Raw genomic sequence first — 20,305 nt, forward strand, 5'->3', positions numbered from 1 at the left:
CCCTTATCTCTTCTTAATATTTATTTTCTCAGATTATGTTGCATTCCACAGTTTCATTTATCACCTATATTTAGATTGCATCTGAATCTATTCTTCAAGCCCTGGCTTCTCTCCTAACCATTTGACCTGCACTTCTGCCTGATCACTGGGGAGCTCCATTTCAATGCCTCTTAGCCACTTTTTTTTTCATTTTTTAAAAAAATATATTTTTATTGATTTCAGGGAGGAAGAAAGAGGGAGAGAGAGACAGGAATATCAGTGATGGAGAGAATAATTGACCAGCTGTCTCCTGCATGCCCACACTGGGGATCGAGCCCGCAACCCAGGCATGTGTCCTTGATCAGACTCTATCCACTGAGCCAAACCACCTAGGCCTCCTAGCCACTTTTAAATCTGGCTTACCTCCTCTGTTTACCATCTCAAAAGATACCTTCTAATGACATCTTGACATCTCCCTGTCTCACTCACATGTCCAAAGAGTCACCAAGTTTTGTCAGTTCCTGTGCAGCTTCCTGCCTCTTGAATCTATCACCTCCTCTCTGTACCATTACCTTTCTTTGTTTGAGGTTCTTATAACTTTGGCTACTATATAGCCTTCTATCGGACTCCTATCTTGTGTTTTTTTTATTAAATCTTTCATATTTCTACCTAAAATGTCTTTCAAAAACTGGTCATATTTATTAATCTCCGGTTTACATTTTTTCAAAGATCCCTTACTGCCTACTGTATAATGTCAAAAATTCTAAACATGACATTCATAGCCCTTAAAACTTGCCTCGGTAATTTTCCTAAGTTGTCTCTTGGAGCAATATCATCCTCATAAGCTTTTTAAATTTTATTTTGGGATAATTATAGATTCATGGGCAGTTGGAAGAAATAATACAGAAAGAGTTCAAATACTCTTTAACCACTTTCCCCCAAATGGTAACATCTTTCCTAACTATAGTATAGTATCACAGATAGGAAATTGACATTAATTCAATCCGCTGATCTTATTCAGATTTCACCAGTTTTTACATGTGCTCTTGTGTATGTGTGTGTGTGCTCAGTTCTACACATTTTTATCACATGTATAGATTTGTGTGACCACCGGTACAGGCAAGGTACAGAACAGTTCCATTACAAAAATTCCTGGTGCTACCCTATTATATCTGGAGATACTTCCCTCCCTGCAATACAATCTCTCAAAAAACTGGCAACTATGTACTAACCTGTTCTCCAGGTTATAAACCTGTTGTTTATAACAATCTATAAATGGGATCATTCAGCTTTGAACATTTTGAGATGGGCTTTTTTTACTCACTTTTATTTCTTAGAGATGCATCCAAGCAGCTGCATATATCAATAGTTTATTCATTATCACTGCTGAGTGGTAGTCAGTGCAGAGGTAGGACAGTTTTTTAATGACCCACATGAAAGGACATCTGGGTCATTCCTGGCTTGGGGCTATTGCAAACAAATCTGCTGTGTATTAGTGGATAGGTTTTGTGTGAGCATAAGTTGTTAATGGGGTATCTAGTAATGTCATATTTAGTTTTCTAGGAAGCCGACATACTCTTCTTCTGTACCATTTTACACTCCCACCAACAGTGCATGAGTGATCCAGTAGAAACTTCATCTTTGCCAGCATCTGGTGTTATCACTGTTTTTTATTTTAGTTTAATGGGTATAGAGTGATATGTCATTGTGGTCTTAATTTTCATTTACATAATGACAAATGATGTTCAAGTTCTGCTCATGTGCTTATTTACCATCTGTATATCCTCTTTGGGGAAAAGTCTTTGCTCATTTTTAACCGGATAGCTTGCATTTTACTGTGAAGTTTTGAGAGTTCTTCGTACATTCCTGATACTAGTTCTCCGTCAGATATTTGGTTTACAAATATTTCCCCTATTCTGGAGCTGGTCTTTCCATCCTTTTCACATGGTCTTTCATAGAGTAAAAGCTTTTTGAAAAAATAGGGTCCAATTTATCCATTTTTCTTTTTATAGATTGTGCATTTCGTATCAAGTCTAAGAACTTCTCACTTGGCACTAAGTCTTACAGATTTTCTTCTATATATTTTTCTAATGTTTTATAGTTTTACATTTTATATTAAGTACATTATCTATTTTGAGTTAATTTTTTAAATAAAGTATGAATTAGGTTGGGATTTATGGGGGGTTTTTTGTCTATGAATGCCAATACCTCTGGCACCTTTTGTTGGGGAAGCAGTGCTTCCTTTATTGAATGTCTTTTGCACCTTTGTCAATAATCGTGTGCTGATGCCCTTTATTGTCCCATACTTAGCCATATTCTCCAGTCACATCAGGCAGCGTGTATTCCCTAAATGGTCCCTAAGACTTTGGGATGAAGCTCCTGCAGCATTCACCCCCCTCTATCTTTCACTGCTGCCTTTGAGACTTACTCCAAATGTTTTAACTTCTCCCCTGCTTTGCTTCCTGAGTGCTATAACATTAGCCACGCAACCACGGCTGGGATTTCTCAAACTGCCAAAGCCGTGCACTGTTCTGGGAAGTGGAAGAGAATGACCTCCCTCTCCTTTTTGTATAAATCTCTTACGAGGAATACAAAGCGTTTATTACGTTGCATCACCAATGTCTTACAAAGTTTTTTCATGAAAATATCTCCTTCCACTTTTATTCATAGCCCTCTCCCTCCCTAAGACCCAACCCTGAGAGAGGCTGGGTCAGGGACATTGCCAAGTCTCTCTTTAGTACCCACCCATCAGATACCAAAGCTTGCACACAGAGCCATGCTTGTCTACTTGACACTTCCCAGAGTGGGTCTTAACAGGCTTTGCCAGCAGTCTCCCTGAAAAGCCCCATCTTATACAAATCCCAATGGTAGACATGACTGGGTTCAATGTGGGGCAGGACCAGTGGTAGGAATGCTTAGAACTGCATTGCAGCTTTTAAGAAGCAGAGCTGGGATTCTGGCTCAAAGCCTTTGCTCTTTTCACTCTATTACCTTTGACATCAGGTTAAAGCCATCATTGTTTTTGAATGACTTGATAGAAATACAGATTCTATCTTACAATGAATTTATCTTATTATAATCGATGTATTTTTTACATTGTGTTCCTTTCTTTGATATTATCCTATTGTAAAGCAAAAGGGGGAATTAGAAAGGACAGAGCAGAAACATTCTGTGGTTTACATACCTTAAAATATCTTTCAGAACATGTATGAATACCTAGCATCACACTGGGCACATGGTACACTCAATAAGCAATAGCAATGGCTATTGTTAACCTGTATGGTCTGCAAACTAGCTATTCAGAACATGATGGAAATTTTCCTTGTAAATACAGACATTGAGGCCCTGAGGTCAAACATTTGACCAAAGCCACACAACTAGATTTTAGGTTCCAAACTTCTTGATTCCAAAGTCCATATTGTCCCCTGAACTATGCTTTGTTATCCCTCCCTCTCTCCACCCACAGAGTTCTGTTCTCAGTGGTTTTGAATCCTCTCTTTCATCATCCTGCCTCCTCACTCCTCTTCCCACCAGCACTAGATACACTTCCGTTTCCATATTATTGTTCTCCCATTGCAATTAAAATTCACTTTAGAACTATTCACTAGACCCTGGTGTCAAATATGACACACCAAATGCTTGTATATAAATCAATAGACATTAATTATCTCAAACATCATTTTTCTACTTGGTATAACAATTTCAAACCCACAAATTCAATATTTGTCAGTAGGCAATGAAGATTTGGCTCATGCCTATGGGTAAAAAGGTACCAGAAAGTGAAATCAAAAGAGCTGTGCAATTTGGGTCTGTTTATGTGATGGCAGAATACATATAAAATCATTTGATGAAAATGCTTCAAAGAATATAATCATTTGTTTACTTCTCTAGCATTACTCACTAATTACTCATTGCATGAAAAGAATGCTTGATTTTTTTTAAATAATGTTGTGGGTGCAGTTAAAAAAATTAACAGACATATGTCATCTAGGCTGTGCAATGATTGCATGCTTATAAAACTCCAGTCACTTTTTAAAAAAATTATGCATAATGAAGCAAAGAGGGAAAATCCATAAAATAATATAAACGTTGGAGTTTAAATGTTTGTATTTTAACTAGGAAGGCAATTAATTTCGAGGGTCACATCTTGAGAATTTCAGCTTGCTAAATGCCTGGGAGACTCAAATCTCTCTTGAAGTGTTTTCTTCAGTCAACTAATGCAAAATTCCAAGAACACTGTTCTTTCTTGTGTATTTGATGGATCTTTTTCAACTATAATTTATTAGTGTTTAATAGTTACCAGATTTTGTGTTCATTATCTCATTTATTCTTTCCCACAACGTTAAAAGGTAAATATTATTATCACCATTATGCAAATAAGAAAACATAATTGACAACAGATTCATGTAAATATGAATAATAGATATGCTTCTTTTACAGTTACATCATTAGGGCCTATTTATATCATTCACGGAGTTCTTAAGCCAGACTTTTCTAAAGGCCTAAGTCTTAGTTATTCTATTTTTTGACTTCATATATCTTGAGGGCCCCTTCATCTATTTCTCTATGAGAGAAGAGATGGGTTCATGCCGGGGCTGACAGCAGACCCTGAGCTATGGATAAATGATTACTCTGACACACGTTTCTGTGAAAGAGAGGGCTAAGGGACTGCCTGGCTAAAGGAACCAGACAGCCCCATTCACCTGCCTCCTTAGCCTTTTATTGCAGTAATAACTTGAACTAAAATTAACTATTAGATACTTTCCATAGGGTAAGCATCCTTGAGAAGACACAGGTATCTGTAGTGTCTTTAAAACAAGGATGTTTAAGGAATAAACATAAAGATTCTAGCAAAACACCTAGGGGCTTGGACTTGTTTGGAAAAGTCAAGGCAGGGTCTACCGTGTTTGTCAAGGTCCCCCTAGAGGCCTCCCACCTTTCAGAGAATCCTCCTTACAGACTTTCCAGCCAAGTCCTTTGCTTCCCCACAAGTTCATCTGCTGAAAGTGTTGTGGAAGGAAAATGGACACCAGTTTAGACAGTTCAAAATAGCCACTACAGATAGAGGGTGAAGAAGCTTACTCTGAAGTCCTGGAAAGGAACAAATCCAGGAGAAGAATCTCAGAGTGGTCCTGAGAGTCCATATTGGGCATCCATTGCAGTTAAAAAAGATTAATTACAGTGGTGCGGTTTTGGGATTTTTTAAGGCAGCCCATAAAATTCTTTATTATCCCAGGGAGCTCAATGAACAAAATGGAATTATTTGAATAAGCAGTCCAAGCAAACTGAAAAGACACTCTCCTGTCTGGAATGTGAGTAAGATTCTAGAAGAGGACGTAGGCAGGAGCTGTCTGTCACATGAAGCAGGGTAGACCAGGCTAACATATCATGTTGAATCTCACATTCTTCATTGAATTATTATTTACTTGACAAGTGAATCATTGTTCAGAGCAGTTAGCAAATTTTGAACAGAATTTCATTGATAACTTAACAGTTTCATAAATTGTAGGCAAATTCCAGTATGACGGACCAGAAACTACATCCACACATACCGAGGAAACTTCCCAATTGACTCAAAGGACTTCCCCAAAGTTGTTTCCTCTGCTTCTTTTTTGCATATATAGAGAACACTTTTTTCTATCTTGTAGCTTGTTTATAAAAAGCAAGCAAGTTTGAAGCAGCATACAAAACTGCTTTTCTAAATGTATTCTAAGGAGTTTCCCTGGGAACCACGTTGGACTTACACACAGCTCTCTCCCCCCACCCCCAGTCTCATGATGCATAATTAATTTCTTGAGAGTACTACACTTTTAGCTGCTTTGCCACTGCAGGCACCCAGTGGTAATGCCTATGACTTACTTACTTCCTGGATATTATAAAACACAGGTAAACATATCCCTTTTAAAAAATGGTTACATTTCTAGCAAGTGAACAAGAGCAAGACAGAAAACTGTATATACAACTTAAATACAGTTCAGATTCATAAAAAGTGATTATTTATAGAAAACAAAAAGAGCAGCTGAATGTTGACTGCAATTATCTCCCAATGGCAAAAATATAAGTATTTCCTTTCTTTCCTTGTTCTTTTTTTGTTTTGTTGATATTTTATTTAATGAGCACATATTTTCATAATTAAAAATAAAGCAATTTTAAATAAATGATAGTAACCACAGAGTGACTTCTTCGCATGTAGAAAGAAATGTTGCTGCACTGCATTAAAGTAACACAAAGAAATCATGGAAACTGGTCTGCTTTCCTCATTAGCCTTCAACAAAGAAAGATAGTGTTCAAGTTCCCATGTTGCACAGAAAATTCAAGGACAGTTAAAGGTGAAGTGTATTTAAATTTCTTTCCAGAGAATAACTTACCGTTTTATTAAATTTGGGATGGACCATTATTAATAAAATCAGAGTATAGTCTAAGCTTCTTCTAAAAATATTTTTTCATTAAACTTCATTATGTTAGCAGAACCTTTAGCTTTTCAAAATTAGAGTTAGAAATGAAGGATTCTAACAACATCAACCTATCCATGCCAATGTACAAGATATTAGGAGCTAAATGTTTTTATTAAAAGCAATATTCTTTAAAGATTCATTTGGCATATCTGAGTTATATTTTCATTACTCTTCTACCTTTTCAGGTGGTATATGATGAAGTCACAGAGCTCCAAGGACATGTCTTAATGCTAATTGTGAAGAGCAAAGCCACATTTGTGGGAGCAATTAACATCCAACTTTGTAATGTCCCACTCAATGAAGAAAAATGGTACCCACTAGGAAACAGTATAATTTGACCATTGCTGTGACCATATGCATTATTCATTAATTGCTTGTATTTCTATCACATGAGTAGGATATTTTTGTTGTCAAAAATAGTGTAGCATACTAAGGACACAAGAAAAAGAAATCAGAATCAGTCCTTTATAGTTAGTTATTCTCTAACTACAGTTCACTCTTTTCTTAGAATTCTTTCTCATTAAAGAGAAAGTCAATTGCTTGTATAAAATTCAATATGTAAAATAATAAAAAGACATTTAATTTAAATAAAAAGACATTTGATTTAAATACTCCTTCAAATGTACATTCACGCTTTCTTTTAATTGTTCACTTACAGTTAAAAGTAATATAGTATTTTTTAAGAAACACAGCCAAATAAATCTCATCTATTAATCAAGACATAATTATATCTGCAATAAATTTCTCACATTTGAATTCAATATATGTATACCTACCTAACCACTCATGATCATAGGTATTGATAGACTCCAGCAGAATGCTATATTATTTTCTATTAGGAAAACAAAACATAAATGCTGGAAATACTTCAATACAATTCTTGGCAAAAACTTCTTTGTCGTTTTTTACCCTTTTCCACAGCAGTCAATTCATCATCACTGGACTTCACCCACCCAGAGGCATGATCACATTTTAAACTTCATTATCCCCTAAATCCAAGATCTCAAACTCTGAAACTCTCTCCTTGATCAAACCTATTTTCTTTGCACATCCATTATTTTCCTTTCTTCTGAACCTACCTTTATACTAACTATGATCTGAATAAACAACCCTACTGATTTAACTTACAAGTTCAATGTATAATTCAAAGCACTATGCCACATTCTTTATGAGAATTAAATATGACTTTTAAAAAATCCATGTTATTTAGATTACTAAAAAAGATCTTAAACCCTTGCTTTATTCAGTGTTTTAGTGTGTTTGAATTTAAAAAGTAACTTAAGCTTTTATTGATCATCTACATAACCATATAAACATGTAAAAGAGAAACTAGGCCACCAACTTACACCATACACAAAAATAAACTCAAAATGGATAAAGGACTTAAACTTAAGACAGAAAACCATAAAAACCTCAGCGGAATCCACAGGCAGCAAAATCTCAGACATATGCCGAAACAATATCTACACCGATACAGCTCCTAGGGCAATGGAAACTAAAGAGAAAATAAACAAATGGGACTACATCAAAATAAAAAGCTTCTGCACAGCAAAAGAAACCATCAACAAAACAACAAGAAAGCCCACTGCATGGGAGAACAGATTTGCCAATGTTATCTCCGATAAGGGTTTAATCTCCAACATTTGCAGGGAACTCATACAACTTAATGAAAGGAAGATAAACAACCCAATAAAAATACCGGCAAAGACAATTCACCACAGCTAAGATTTGGAAACAACCTAAGTGCCCATCAACAGATGAGTAGATTGAAAAACTGTGGTACATCTACACAATGGAATACTACACTGCTATAAAAAGGAAGGAACTCCTACCATTTGCAACAGCATGGATGGACCTGGAGAGCATTATGCTAAGTGAAATAAGTCAGTCAGAGAAAGATAAATATCACATGATCTTACTCATTTGTGGAATATAATGAACAACATAAACTGATGAACAAAAACAGATCCAGAGACACAGAAGCATTGATCAGACCATCAAACCTCAGAGGGATGGTAGGGGAGGCTGGAGGTAAGGGAGAGGGATCAACCAAAGGACTTATATGCATGTATATAAGCCTAACCAATGGACACAGACACCATGGGGTGAGGGCATGAGCGGGGGGTGGGGAGGGGGGCGAAGTGGGGACAAGGACACATATGTAATACCTTACTCAATAAAGAAACTTAAGAGCCCACTTGGATATCTAATATCTCAAACTCAGAATGTTCAAAATGAAACTCCTGATTTTTCCCCAAAACCAGTTTTAAAGAGCAAAAATATTGAAGTCATCCTTGATTCCCTCCACCCTCTTCAGTATAATTCAATCCAGCAAGAACTCCTGTTGGCTCTACCTTCCAAATATCCCAATTCTAACCACTTATCACTCTCCATTGCAACCTTTCTATATACTAGTAACCTCTCTGCATACCACAATTGCCTTCTACAGTCTTTGTTTCTGTGTTTACCCTGCTCCCCCTCGTAGTCTATTCTCAACACAGCAACTGGAATGATCATGTCATTCTTCTGCTCAAAACTCTCCAGGAGCTTCTAATCTCAAAGTAAAATCCCAAACCTTTAAAATAACCTGAAAGGTCCAATGTGATTTGGCCTCCCATCAGCTACCTCTCTGATTTGAACTCCTATTATATCCTCTTGCTTTCAAAAAATGTGCTTTTGCCCCATATATTCACTTGCCTAATTCTTTCATCTCTCTCAAGTCTTGATTAAATATTTCCATTGCTCTTAGGCCTACCCTGACCACTTTATATAGTATTTTAACCTGCCCTGTCCTCAGATACATTCTGCTCTCCCCCTTTTTAAAAGGCATTTATCAAGTTTGAAAATTTTATAAACTCACTTATTAATTTGGTTTATTATTTAAGTTTTATCTCTTTTCACTAGACCAGCCGTGGGCAAACTACGGCCCACGGGCTGGATCCGGCCCATTTGAAATGAATAAAACTAAAAAAAAAAAGACCGTACCCTTTTATGTAATGATGTTTACTTTGAATTTATATTAGTTCACACAAACACTCCATCCATGCTTTTGTTCCGGCCCTCTGGTCCAGTTTAAGAACCCATTTTGGCCCTCGAGTCAAAAAGTTTGCCCACCGCTGCTAGACCATAGATCCTAAGGTTATAGGGAAAGTACAGCCTAAATCCAACCAAAAGATTCTTTCCTGATGCCCTCACTACAGGGAATCCTGCCTCCTCCAGTTGTGACTCTAAGCCATACCCAAGACCTCATTTTAGACCACAAGTGAGGACTTGATAACATATGGGAGAAATTCCAGTGCCTAAAGCAATCACCCAGCTATAACATAACTGTCACAAATTAGGATATCTTTTATTTCCTAGCACAGAATCCTGTATGCTTTCAATACATTTTAGTTAAACAGATTAAACCTAACCAAAGCTTTTTCATCAGAAAGAATGTTAGGGGCAATATAACATCGACACAGAAGTTTCAATGAGCCAAGACACAAGCTATAGACTTTAAGCTTTGGTAAGCATGGCCATGTGGATTTATTGACCTTGGTGGTCTGTAATGGCCTATATTGAATCAAATGACTGATTTCATCATTAAATATTTAAAAACCTTAGGCATTAGTGAGTACTAGTAACATAGGATATAGTCCTTGGAAAAAAGTAGACTCTAAGGAAAAGACAAACTTTTTTTCTTAAATACGCTTTTTAAGAATTGGGTGATAAAAGAACACTGGCTGCTTTCTTTAATGAATTTCTCAGCCAGATCTCAAACTACTAGGCCAGAAATTAAAACAGCAGCTGAATTCAGATTGTGCTACAAACTCTAGTGAAGCGGTAGCTTAAAATTCTTAGCTCCAGACACAGGTATACCTGCCTCCTATATCAACTTCCCAAACTTGTGTTTGTGTGTGTATGCACGCGCACACACACTGTTTTGAAGGACTTTACAGTGAGAGAGTACTAGAAAAGGCAAGACCAAACCTGAATTCATGTGTCATGTCCATAGATTGAAGTCACCTCAACAACAGTCTCAAGGAAGCTCTGATAACTAAAGAAATTCTGATTATTGGAGCTCAGAGACTTAAATCATGACTGCTACCCTAGGAGAAAGGTAGATTTGATTAATATTTAAATCAAAAGAAATAGAGACTCTTTTTGTAAAGAGAATATGTCTTCTTCCTAGGCTGAGGTAAAAAAATAACTGACTGAGATTATTAAATGTCCCCAATCTGAGAAAGCAGTTTTAAAGGTCTGTGACCATCAGGCTCTGGCTCTGAGTTCCTGGCTTACCCCAGGAATCAAGAAGAAACTGGATTAGTTTAAAAAGGAGCTAATTCCCTACTATCTGAACAAGGATAGTGGAAGCAGGAAAATAAAATAGAATATGTCAAACTGAGTAGCAACGAGAAAGACATTTCCTTAGAAGAAATACTGATATCTTAAAAGATAGGCTGGGCAGATCTGAAGGGGAAATAATATGCGAAGAGCTAAGAGAGAAAACTACAAGATTTAAAAGTTCATATACTCAAGTCCAACTTCTCTTGGAGAAGGTAATAGAAAAGAACAGTACATTTCAGTTGTTAATGATTCACAAAGGAAGACTGGTATCTAAAAAAAATCAATCAAATAAAAAGAGTAAATGCCTTGGAAAGCAAATATAATGATATCTCAGAGAGACCTAAGATCAGAAATTTTTAAAATGATCCTTCTTAAAACAGTAGCAGTCTTAAGAATCATCCCTTAAAAACTGGGACAGAGTGATTAAGTGGTTAAGAAAATCAAGTCAGATTCAAGAGGAAAATCCAGGAAGATAAGTGTAAAGGACTCAAAGAATTATTGCACGTGTTTCAAAGGGACAGAATTACTGCCAAGGGGATGCTCTGAAGAACTATATCTAGAAAATTTATGGAACTGATATTCTATGAGGAAATAAAGCAAAGAGGGGACTTATTAAAGGGAAATCAGACAAGGTGATTAGAGATTAAGGCTTGGTTTGGATCAGGGGTTGGTTTGGTTGGAACATTATATTTTAGGTGGAAATATCCTACTCAAGAGGATCAAGATAGTCAAGACTTGTTTAAACAAGAAATGTGTAACAAACATGGAACTCACTGACTTTATCTCTCTCAAACAAAACTCAGAGAAGAAAGTTAGAATAACAATTGTCTGTGCCAGGGAGCAAAGGGAAAAGTAAAAAAGGTACCCAGGTCCAAGAAACTATGTTATTCCTATGTGAGCTAGAGAAAAGACGACTATAAAAAGTTGAATAAAAGGTTATCGACCCAGCTGAAATTATCTGAAAAGAAAATAGAAACAATAAAAGGCGAGGAATAACAAAGGTTTTCTCCACATCTTCAGAAAGACTTTAACTAAATAAAATACTATTAAAGATTTCTGAAATTTAAGAACTGGGAAAAGAAAGTGTTTTGAAGACCAGATGGCAAGAATACTAATCTTCACCAGACTCCTAATGTTCAAAGACATCAACTGGAGCTTCAGGTAAGGAACCTGCTGCCAGTGATCCTCCAGCTGAAACAAATGTGGTGATAGGGGTGAAAACTACACCTTGGGACAAAGGAGACAACTGGAAGAGCTCCCAGTGACCAAGGCTGGGACAAGTTGGGCTAGTAGTATTAAACTACCATCTAAACTACAAAATAATTATCTATGAGTCCCATATTGATGCAAATAATTGGGTAAATAAATAAATGGGGAAAAGACACAAATCTCCAATGCAGAAGAATTTCAAATAATTTACGTAGATGTTGGGCATCTAGAAGATGGAACATAGCTATTTGCTCTTTAGGTGTAGACTGGACATAGTGACTTCATGTCAAAGAGTGTGTTATGGAAATTGGGGGGGTGAGGGGCGGGAAGAGTTACTTACATGGAGAAACTTGACAAATACTATGTCAGTCAAGTAATGAAGGTCAATATCAAAAGTGAAGTCATGTTACTAGTATGTACCTTTGATAAGGTTTGATGAAAATGGCATTTTACCGCTAAGGTCTTTCAAAAACTCATAGCTCCAGTTTAATCATGAAGAAAACATCACTCAAATCCCAAGTTGACTTAAATTCTACCAAATGCTTGTCTCGATCTTCTCAAAACTGTCAAACTCATCAAAAAACAAAGAGTATCTGAAGAGAACTGTCACAGCAAGGAAGAGCCTCAGGAGACATGACTACTAAATGTAATGTGTGTTCTAGATGGGAACTGGAACAGAAAAAGGGAAATTGGAGAAAATTTGAATAAAGTATGGACTTTAGTTAAAAATAATGTATCAAGATTGGTTCATTAATTATAACAAACGCAGCATACTAATATTAAATATTAATATTTGTGGACCATGACATCTGCAAAAATGGTGGAGTAGGGAACTCCAAAGGCCCATTCCACCACAAAAAATAAACTGTCAGAACTTTATTGTAACTATAAAAATGAATTAAATTTTATAGCAACAAAATAATGTTTAATCAAGAAAACAGGCGAATTTTAATAACAGAGCCTTGCGGCATTTAACTGACCCTGGCCCCATCCCCTGCTCCCCAATTTGGTGACACCCTTTAAGGCAATAGCCCACTTGCCTGGCATAGGTTCCTAATATGGAAGGAAGTAGAATAGACCTTATTCTAAGAGAATGTCGGTTGTTTGTTCTGACTTGTCTGCTGTTTCCTGAAGAACAAACTCAAAGGGCTTGTGTTTATTTCACTTAACTCAGAGCTCTCCCATTGTTGAGGTGGCTACTCAGGGAGCATTTATTCAAAGCATGTAAGGTGCCCAGCCGGTGTGAGCATCAACCTATGAACCAGGAGGTCAGAGTTCAATCCCCAGTGTGGGGCAGCTGATCAATGATTTTCTCTCATCATTGATGTCTCTCTCTCTCTCTCTCTCTCTCTCTCTCTCTCTCTCTCTCTCTCCCCCTCATAAATTAAAATATTTTTTTTAAAAGAAAAACATTTAAGGTCAACTGTATTAGCTACTGCTGCTGGGATAATGGATAACAAGTTGGACAAAAAAATGGACTAATTGAAAAGTCTAGGAAGAAAGGCTAGGGAATGAGAAGTTATGCAGAAAAGGGCATGGATAAGCTTTCACATATTCCTAGGAATGGTAAGAACACACACATGCCCACGGCAGGGGCATGTTCAGAAAAGACCCCAGAAGGCAAAAAGCTGTTATCTCTGGCTGACCTTCAGGCTTTATTCAAACAAGAAGTGAAGGTTAAGATAGAGGGGCAAGCTTCCATGATGAATGTTAAAGGCATTCCCCAACACACCGAACTGAGGCCATATACAAAACTGGAAGATTTTTAGTTTTCATGTTTTATTGTTTGTTTGTGGGTGTGTTTTTTGTTCCAGGAGTTAAGAAAATTTCTGTGAAATCACTTGTTGACCACAGAGAATTCAGTGGCTATACACAATAAAGGACACAGACTCTTAAAAACTAGTTCAGAAAATTCACTAAACAAACAACTACTATAATGAGAAGCAACAACAAAGTCCAATGAAGAGGGCAGAAAGTAAAATTTCAGAAAGGCTAAGAAATGTCTTTGAGCCCAGTAGTCAAACCCAGTTCTGGCTTGACCACCAAGTCCATGCAATTTCTGCCACACCATTCTGCCGTAGAGGAGGACTCGGCCCAGGGCTCCACCAGATTCTTCTCCCAGTGAACAAAACAGGGTGGAGGGTGGGGTGAAAGGCTGGGGCAAACTATGGATCCAGAGGAGGAACAGAAGAAATGGGAAGGTTTTCACTTGAGGGCAACCTCAAAAGATAATACTGAAAATATAATCAGACTTTTGATGTAGTCAAAATTAATATCCAGTTAGCATCCCTTACTGATAGCTTTGCTTAAAGAATCTCTGTCTCTTTCTTAGGCTCAACCTATATTATCAGAAGCTCCCCCTCCTCTTCCACCTCTTTATTATGCTCTCTTGTGTCTCTCAGGGACTAATAATAGAATGAATTTAAGAGAAAAAGAAGTCCATCTATACCCACAATAATGTCCTTTATATAATATCACATTAAATATGGTATTTCTTAAGTAGAAATACATCGGTTTTATAAAATAGATTCATATTCACCAGGAAGTTCCATACTGATGAGACAGAACTTATTCTTTGAAAAGATGAAGAATCTAATACATCTTTAGCATTTTATCAGATTACCAGTTTACTAATCTCCTACTGAGATGATCAAAGAAATTTTTTTGAAAGGAAAGCCTTGCTTATCTATTGAAAATCAGGTAGAATGCAACCTACACATGCAGCATCCAAATTCTTCATTTGAGACAGGGACTGAAATGCAGTATTAATACACCCACCATCTATTCTCACTGAAGCACCAGGGCTGCAGCCCTACAGCCCCTGGCCTTCCCCAAGGAGACTACGCCTGCTGCTCAGTCATCATCTGACACAGAGACGATAGGAACAACATTCGGGGGAAGTTCACAGATCCTGGTGTGACTCATTTCCCTTCTGTAAGGTGTTGCTCACCACAGGCCAACTCACCACCATTTATTACTCTCTGAGTAGAAGTGCTCATAGCTACACTTATTGCTCAGGGATGTGCCTACAGACATATCACAGGCCCGCTCTGCTCTCTGATGCACATCTGCCCACTCATGTAGAAGGAGCTCATTCAGGCAAAAATTCTGATTTCCAATTATAAATGTGAGCAGAAACCCAAAATATCAGTTGATATGTGAGAAAAATAAGAGAATAGAAGAGAAGCTCCTGGTGAGTTCTCAGAGTAACTTCCCCCACTGAAAAGTCTAATGCAATAAAATGATAAGAATAATATTAGTGATGATAGTTAATATGTATATGGGATTCAAGTTTCAGGCACTGTTCCAAATTATTTATGTACATTTTTAAAATTTAATCCTTGTAACAATGATTATTGATTCCACTGATGTGAAAACTGAAAAAAGGAAAGATGAGTATTTTGCCCAAGGTCCCACACTTAGTAAGGAGCAGAGGATAAAAGCCTGGGACATCAAGTGCTAGCATCCATTCTCTTAACCCCTGGGCTATATTCCCTTTCAATTAGACTTCTGGACATTTTTTTGCATATTTATTATGTGGCAGGCACAGTAGCAAGCATTTTACATACATTATTTTATTTAATCTTTATAATATATCTGTTTGGGAGGTATAATAACTTTATTTTAAATCTAATTCATATTGTCAGTGAGATTCTAGAAGATACTGCCTTAATCAGCTCAGACTGCTAAAACACCATAGACTGGATGGCTTAAACAACAGACATTTACTTCTCACAGTTCTGGAGACTAGGAAGTCCAAGATCAAGGTGCCAGCAGATGACGCCCCTGGTGAGAGCTCTCTCCCAGACTTGCAGACAGCTGCCTTCTCACTGCATCCTCACATGGCAGAGAGAAGACACTCTGGTGTCTTTTCCTCTTACTATAAAAGTACTAATTCCATCCTGAGGACTCATCTTCATGACCTCACCTAAACTAATTAGCTCCCAGAGACCCACCTCTTAATACAATTACATTAGGGGTGAAGGCTTTAATATATGAATTTGGGAGGAACACAGACATTCAGTCCATAACAAATATAAAAAAGTAAAATAGAAATATGCTACCATGAAACAAGATTAATATAAAATCAAAGTTTTTAGGAAATAAATATTTCAAGAGTTTTTCTATCTCTGATTGCTACATTTCTCCACAATCACAAAAATGATACACACATCAATATCAGAATGAACACTGCCGAAAATCAGATTATTAATTAGACATCCCAGTTGTCTGTGTCATAGAGAACCGGAAGTGAAAAACATTAGTTCAGAAACTTCACTTTTAAAGAGAATTCAGTAAGCAATGAGAGATGAAGGGCCCACCCAGGATATCTTCAATATATTATTTTGAACACATTACTTAGCTCTTTAATCTTTAGTGTCTCCCTCTGCAAATTCTCCTTTAATTGCTATGATGGTTAAACTGGTTAGTGCATATAAAGCACTTAGTACTATACTTGGAAAATGGTTTGTAAATAACACATGACTATATTCCTATTAATATTATCATTATTGTCACTGGTGGCAGACAGAGGTCTCCTGATGACCAATTCAGTGTTCCTTTCACATTATCACTCTGACCCATTTTAATAATATTTTTTCTAGCCAATCACCAAAATCACCAATGTTTATATTGTCAAAGAGTTTTTTCAAATGAGTTCCTTTATTTTATCACATCAGTTAAGAAACTTTCATTTGGGAAAATCACTTAGGAAAAACATAGCTTATAGTTATATTTAATATGAGAAACTAAATAATGTATATGAAAGTATTTGATAAACTGTTAAGTGCTATACAAGTAAGATACCATATATTTTATTGGATTGAATCGCTAATAGAGTGAGAGGGTTGAGAAGAAATAGCCACAGATCAGAGAAATAGAATATGATCATGGCATCTGTGGATAATAAGGATGATGTGTGAGTGAGCCAGCATAATGGAGAAAGCTTAATATTCAGGAGCAGAAGAGAGGCCAGCACTCCAGAGCTATCCCATCAATAGGGTAGGCACCAGCCCCCTGTGGCTACTTGAATTTAAATTAATTGAAATAAAACATGACTTAAAATTTAATTCCTCAGTGGCACTAGCTACTGTACACATTAGTCATATCACAAGTGGTAAATAATTACATGTAGCTAATTGGACAGAGAAGATATATGACAATTCCACCATTGCAGACAAGTCTATGGTATGCACAGCCTTAAAGAAATGATGTAGGAAAGAGGAGATTTGATGTTTTTCCAAAGAACCAAAACAATTAAGAGAGATAGTTTTATTTCATGGTTGACCGTGATTTATAGCTTTATAGTTTTTGATACTTCCTGGGTTTGACAAATTAGCATATATTATTTCAGGAAACTGTTTGGTGTTATTGGTTTTTAATGAGAAAATACAGCTGTCTCCTCATTCTAACTTAATTCTCAGCAACTGTTATTTACTATCTCTTCTGCAACAACCCGGTCCTAATACCCCAGGCTCAATCTTCATTGCACATCTAGTGAAAAATTGCCCTGAATTAAGATGATACTTTTGATTGTACAAGCAATTCCATAAAAGTTTCTAACAAGCTCAGAAGCCTGCACAGTCTAGAATAGCATCTTATGCCTAGCACTCCATTCAATCTGTGTGTCCTTCAATTTAAAGAGGCTCATATAACCAAATCTGCTTAAAGGGTTGGCTAATCCTGGTCTTAGAACACATATTATATCTGAACACATATTATTATATCTGAATCAACTAAAAACCTTTAATGTACGTACAACTGATGCAAGTTATTGGTCAGAATGCCCAAAAGAGAGCTGAGACTGTCCTATTTTACAGGGCTTGTATTTTATCAACTTGAACAACTTCATGTGTTGAAGCATGATTACAGAGTGATTTTGCTTTTTTCTTGATCCATTAAGGTCACAGAGTGATTGTGGCCGGTGTTACTGCTTTGTGAAACTGTTTATGCTCAACAGGAGAACAGCATGGCCTAACCATGAGTGGCAGGCTTGCTCCTAGCAACATCAAAGCCTCTCTGATCCTGCAAAATCAGTTCTTAGTTATATGGAAACATCAACCAAGGAATATAACCTAATCCCGAAAATTATGATGGCTTCCTTGAGGAACTGACATTTAAACTGAGAGTATAACAGTTAAAAGGTCAACCTAGCCAGTTTGGCTCAGTAGACAGAGCCTCAGCCTGCTGATCAAAGGGTCCCAGGTTTGATTCTGGTCAAGGACACTTACCTTGGTTGCAGGCTCCTCCAAGAAAACCAATCAATGTGTTTCTCTCACATCAATATTTCTCTGTCTCTTTCCCTCTCTCTTCCACTCTCTCTAAAAGTAAAAAATATCCTCGGGTGAGGATTAAAAAATAATAGTAATTTTTAAAAAATAAAAGTTAAAAGGTCTTCTGTTGTCACAGCCCAGTGGTTCACTTAGCCTTTTCTTCTGTTTCCTTCCACTCACCAACACTATTTTTTCCTACAAGTGAATTATGCATAGAAAGCACATACCAAAGCTGGCTTCTTACACCATTCCAAATCTCCTCTAATGTAAGAACATTCCATGACTGTGGAGTTTCTATGGGTAGTAACTGCTAAAAGTTCTTGTGAGAAAATAATAATGATAATGTTGATGATGATGATTATAATGCCTGTTCAATTTAAAGGGTAAAGTCAGTGGTAGATTATACACACACAAAAAAGATATATTTAAACACATCACAGGTTATTGGACAGAAAATAAAATAATCCAATATTTCCTTTCAAAGCTGTGTTTCTCAAGTAGAGTGTAATGCTAAAAAAAAAAATGAAAGATTTGGTCTTCAAAGTTAGTGACTTGAATTTTATTGATACCCAAGAAAAAGTGAGAAAGAAAATATATCCTTTTTTCTCCCTTATTTCAAATCTTGTTAGTGTAAATGATGTTTAAGAAGTGTATCCTGCTGAATTAATTGAACCTTCCTACAAACTCATCTGATCAAAATCTTTAAATCTCATGCAATTCATGTCTTCAAAAGACTTTAGAAAGTTAGAGAAAATTAAAGCTGTGGGCCAATGGGGTGAACATCCCACCTACTGTTAGGCTGCACAATAGATGATGTAAGTCAAACCCTTCCATAATCTAGCAAAACTGAAGCACCCCTCTGGCTATGCATCTCCACGGGGAAGAGTGCACCCTGATCTTTGATGCAGAGAGCCCACGAGGGAGAATCTGGATGACTATGCACTGAGTGATTTGGGACATTTCTTACTACTTAGTTTGGATATGTGAACTCCCAGTGGCACTTTTATTTTGAATATTTACTTTCAAGAGTAAACTATGACAATAGTAAAACATGACAGATGAGTTATTTTGTATTTTTCTGGCATCAGTGTACATCTCAGGTAGTCATTTTTGTTATTTTAGTTATTAGTTCAGATTTAAAATCAACAAATACCTATGAGGACCCCATAATTTGACAGAAATTTTGCTGAGTGCTTTCACCTCACTGCCATGCAACAATGTGGTAGAATAAATATTAATAAGCCTATTTCTTTTCTTTTAAGAACAGTTAATAGGAAACCATATTCTTCCACATATAAAGTCCTACTAACGGTAGTAGGTTTAGCATATGAAACATCACAGGAACCTCATCTGTGATCAAGAAACAATGTTCAGCCTGGCCGGCATGGCTCAGTGGTTGAGCATTGATATATGAACCAGAAGGTCATGGTTCGAATCCAAGGCAGGGCACATGCCCAGGTTTCTGGCTCAATCCCAGGTGTGGGGCGTGCAGGAGGTGGCCGATCAATGATTCTCTCTCATCATTGATGTTTCTATCTCTCTCTCCCTCTCTCTTCCTCTCTGAAATCAATAAAAATATATATTTTTAAAAGAAACAATCTCCAAAGTACATTTAGTACAGACTCAGAATCCTTGAAAATTCATTCAAAGATCCAAAATGTAAATCCACATAACAGATCTCTTGTATAGACATGGAACCTGAATACAGTTGGAACCCAAATCAATTTCATAAACACTCATAAATGTGTCTGTGTGATTACTAGGTGCCAAAAACAGTGCACAGCATTTAAGCACCAGCTTGCGACTGCAGGGGCTAATTGCTCAAGAACACAAAATACTACCTGGAAATTTTATTTCCCAGTGCAATATGCAGTAGCGGGTGTCTAGAAGTTAAAGCACTCTTTGATTTCACATTCCTTTTATACTGCCAAATATTTGCCAACATATCTTGTACACTCAGACATATTTTTAAAGGTTGTGAATTCTACTAATTAACATGATACAAGCCAGTTGGAAGCACAGCCTCCACAGAAAAGGGGCAGGAGAAACTGCCTGACAAGA

At 36.8% G+C, this 20,305-nt stretch overlaps 1 protein-coding gene across 1 annotated transcript in view; it reads left to right on the forward strand.

Annotated features, from left to right (window-relative positions):
• PIK3C2G (phosphatidylinositol-4-phosphate 3-kinase catalytic subunit type 2 gamma) overlaps window positions 1-6,907 on the forward strand; it is a 268,815-nt gene extending 261,908 nt beyond the window's left edge. The window contains exon 33 of the mRNA XM_014451731.2: window positions 6,620-6,907. Coding sequence (XP_014307217.1) covers window positions 6,620-6,772 — 153 coding nt within the window. The 3' untranslated portion in view covers window positions 6,773-6,907. The remainder of the gene's footprint in view (window positions 1-6,619) is intronic.
• Window positions 6,908-20,305: the final 13,398 nt, after the last annotated feature.

The sequence above is a fragment of the Myotis lucifugus genome, unplaced genomic scaffold (genome assembly GCF_000147115.1).
Source record: "Myotis lucifugus unplaced genomic scaffold, Myoluc2.0 scaffold_10, whole genome shotgun sequence".
In the NCBI taxonomy this organism is placed as follows: Eukaryota; Metazoa; Chordata; class Mammalia; order Chiroptera; family Vespertilionidae; genus Myotis; species Myotis lucifugus.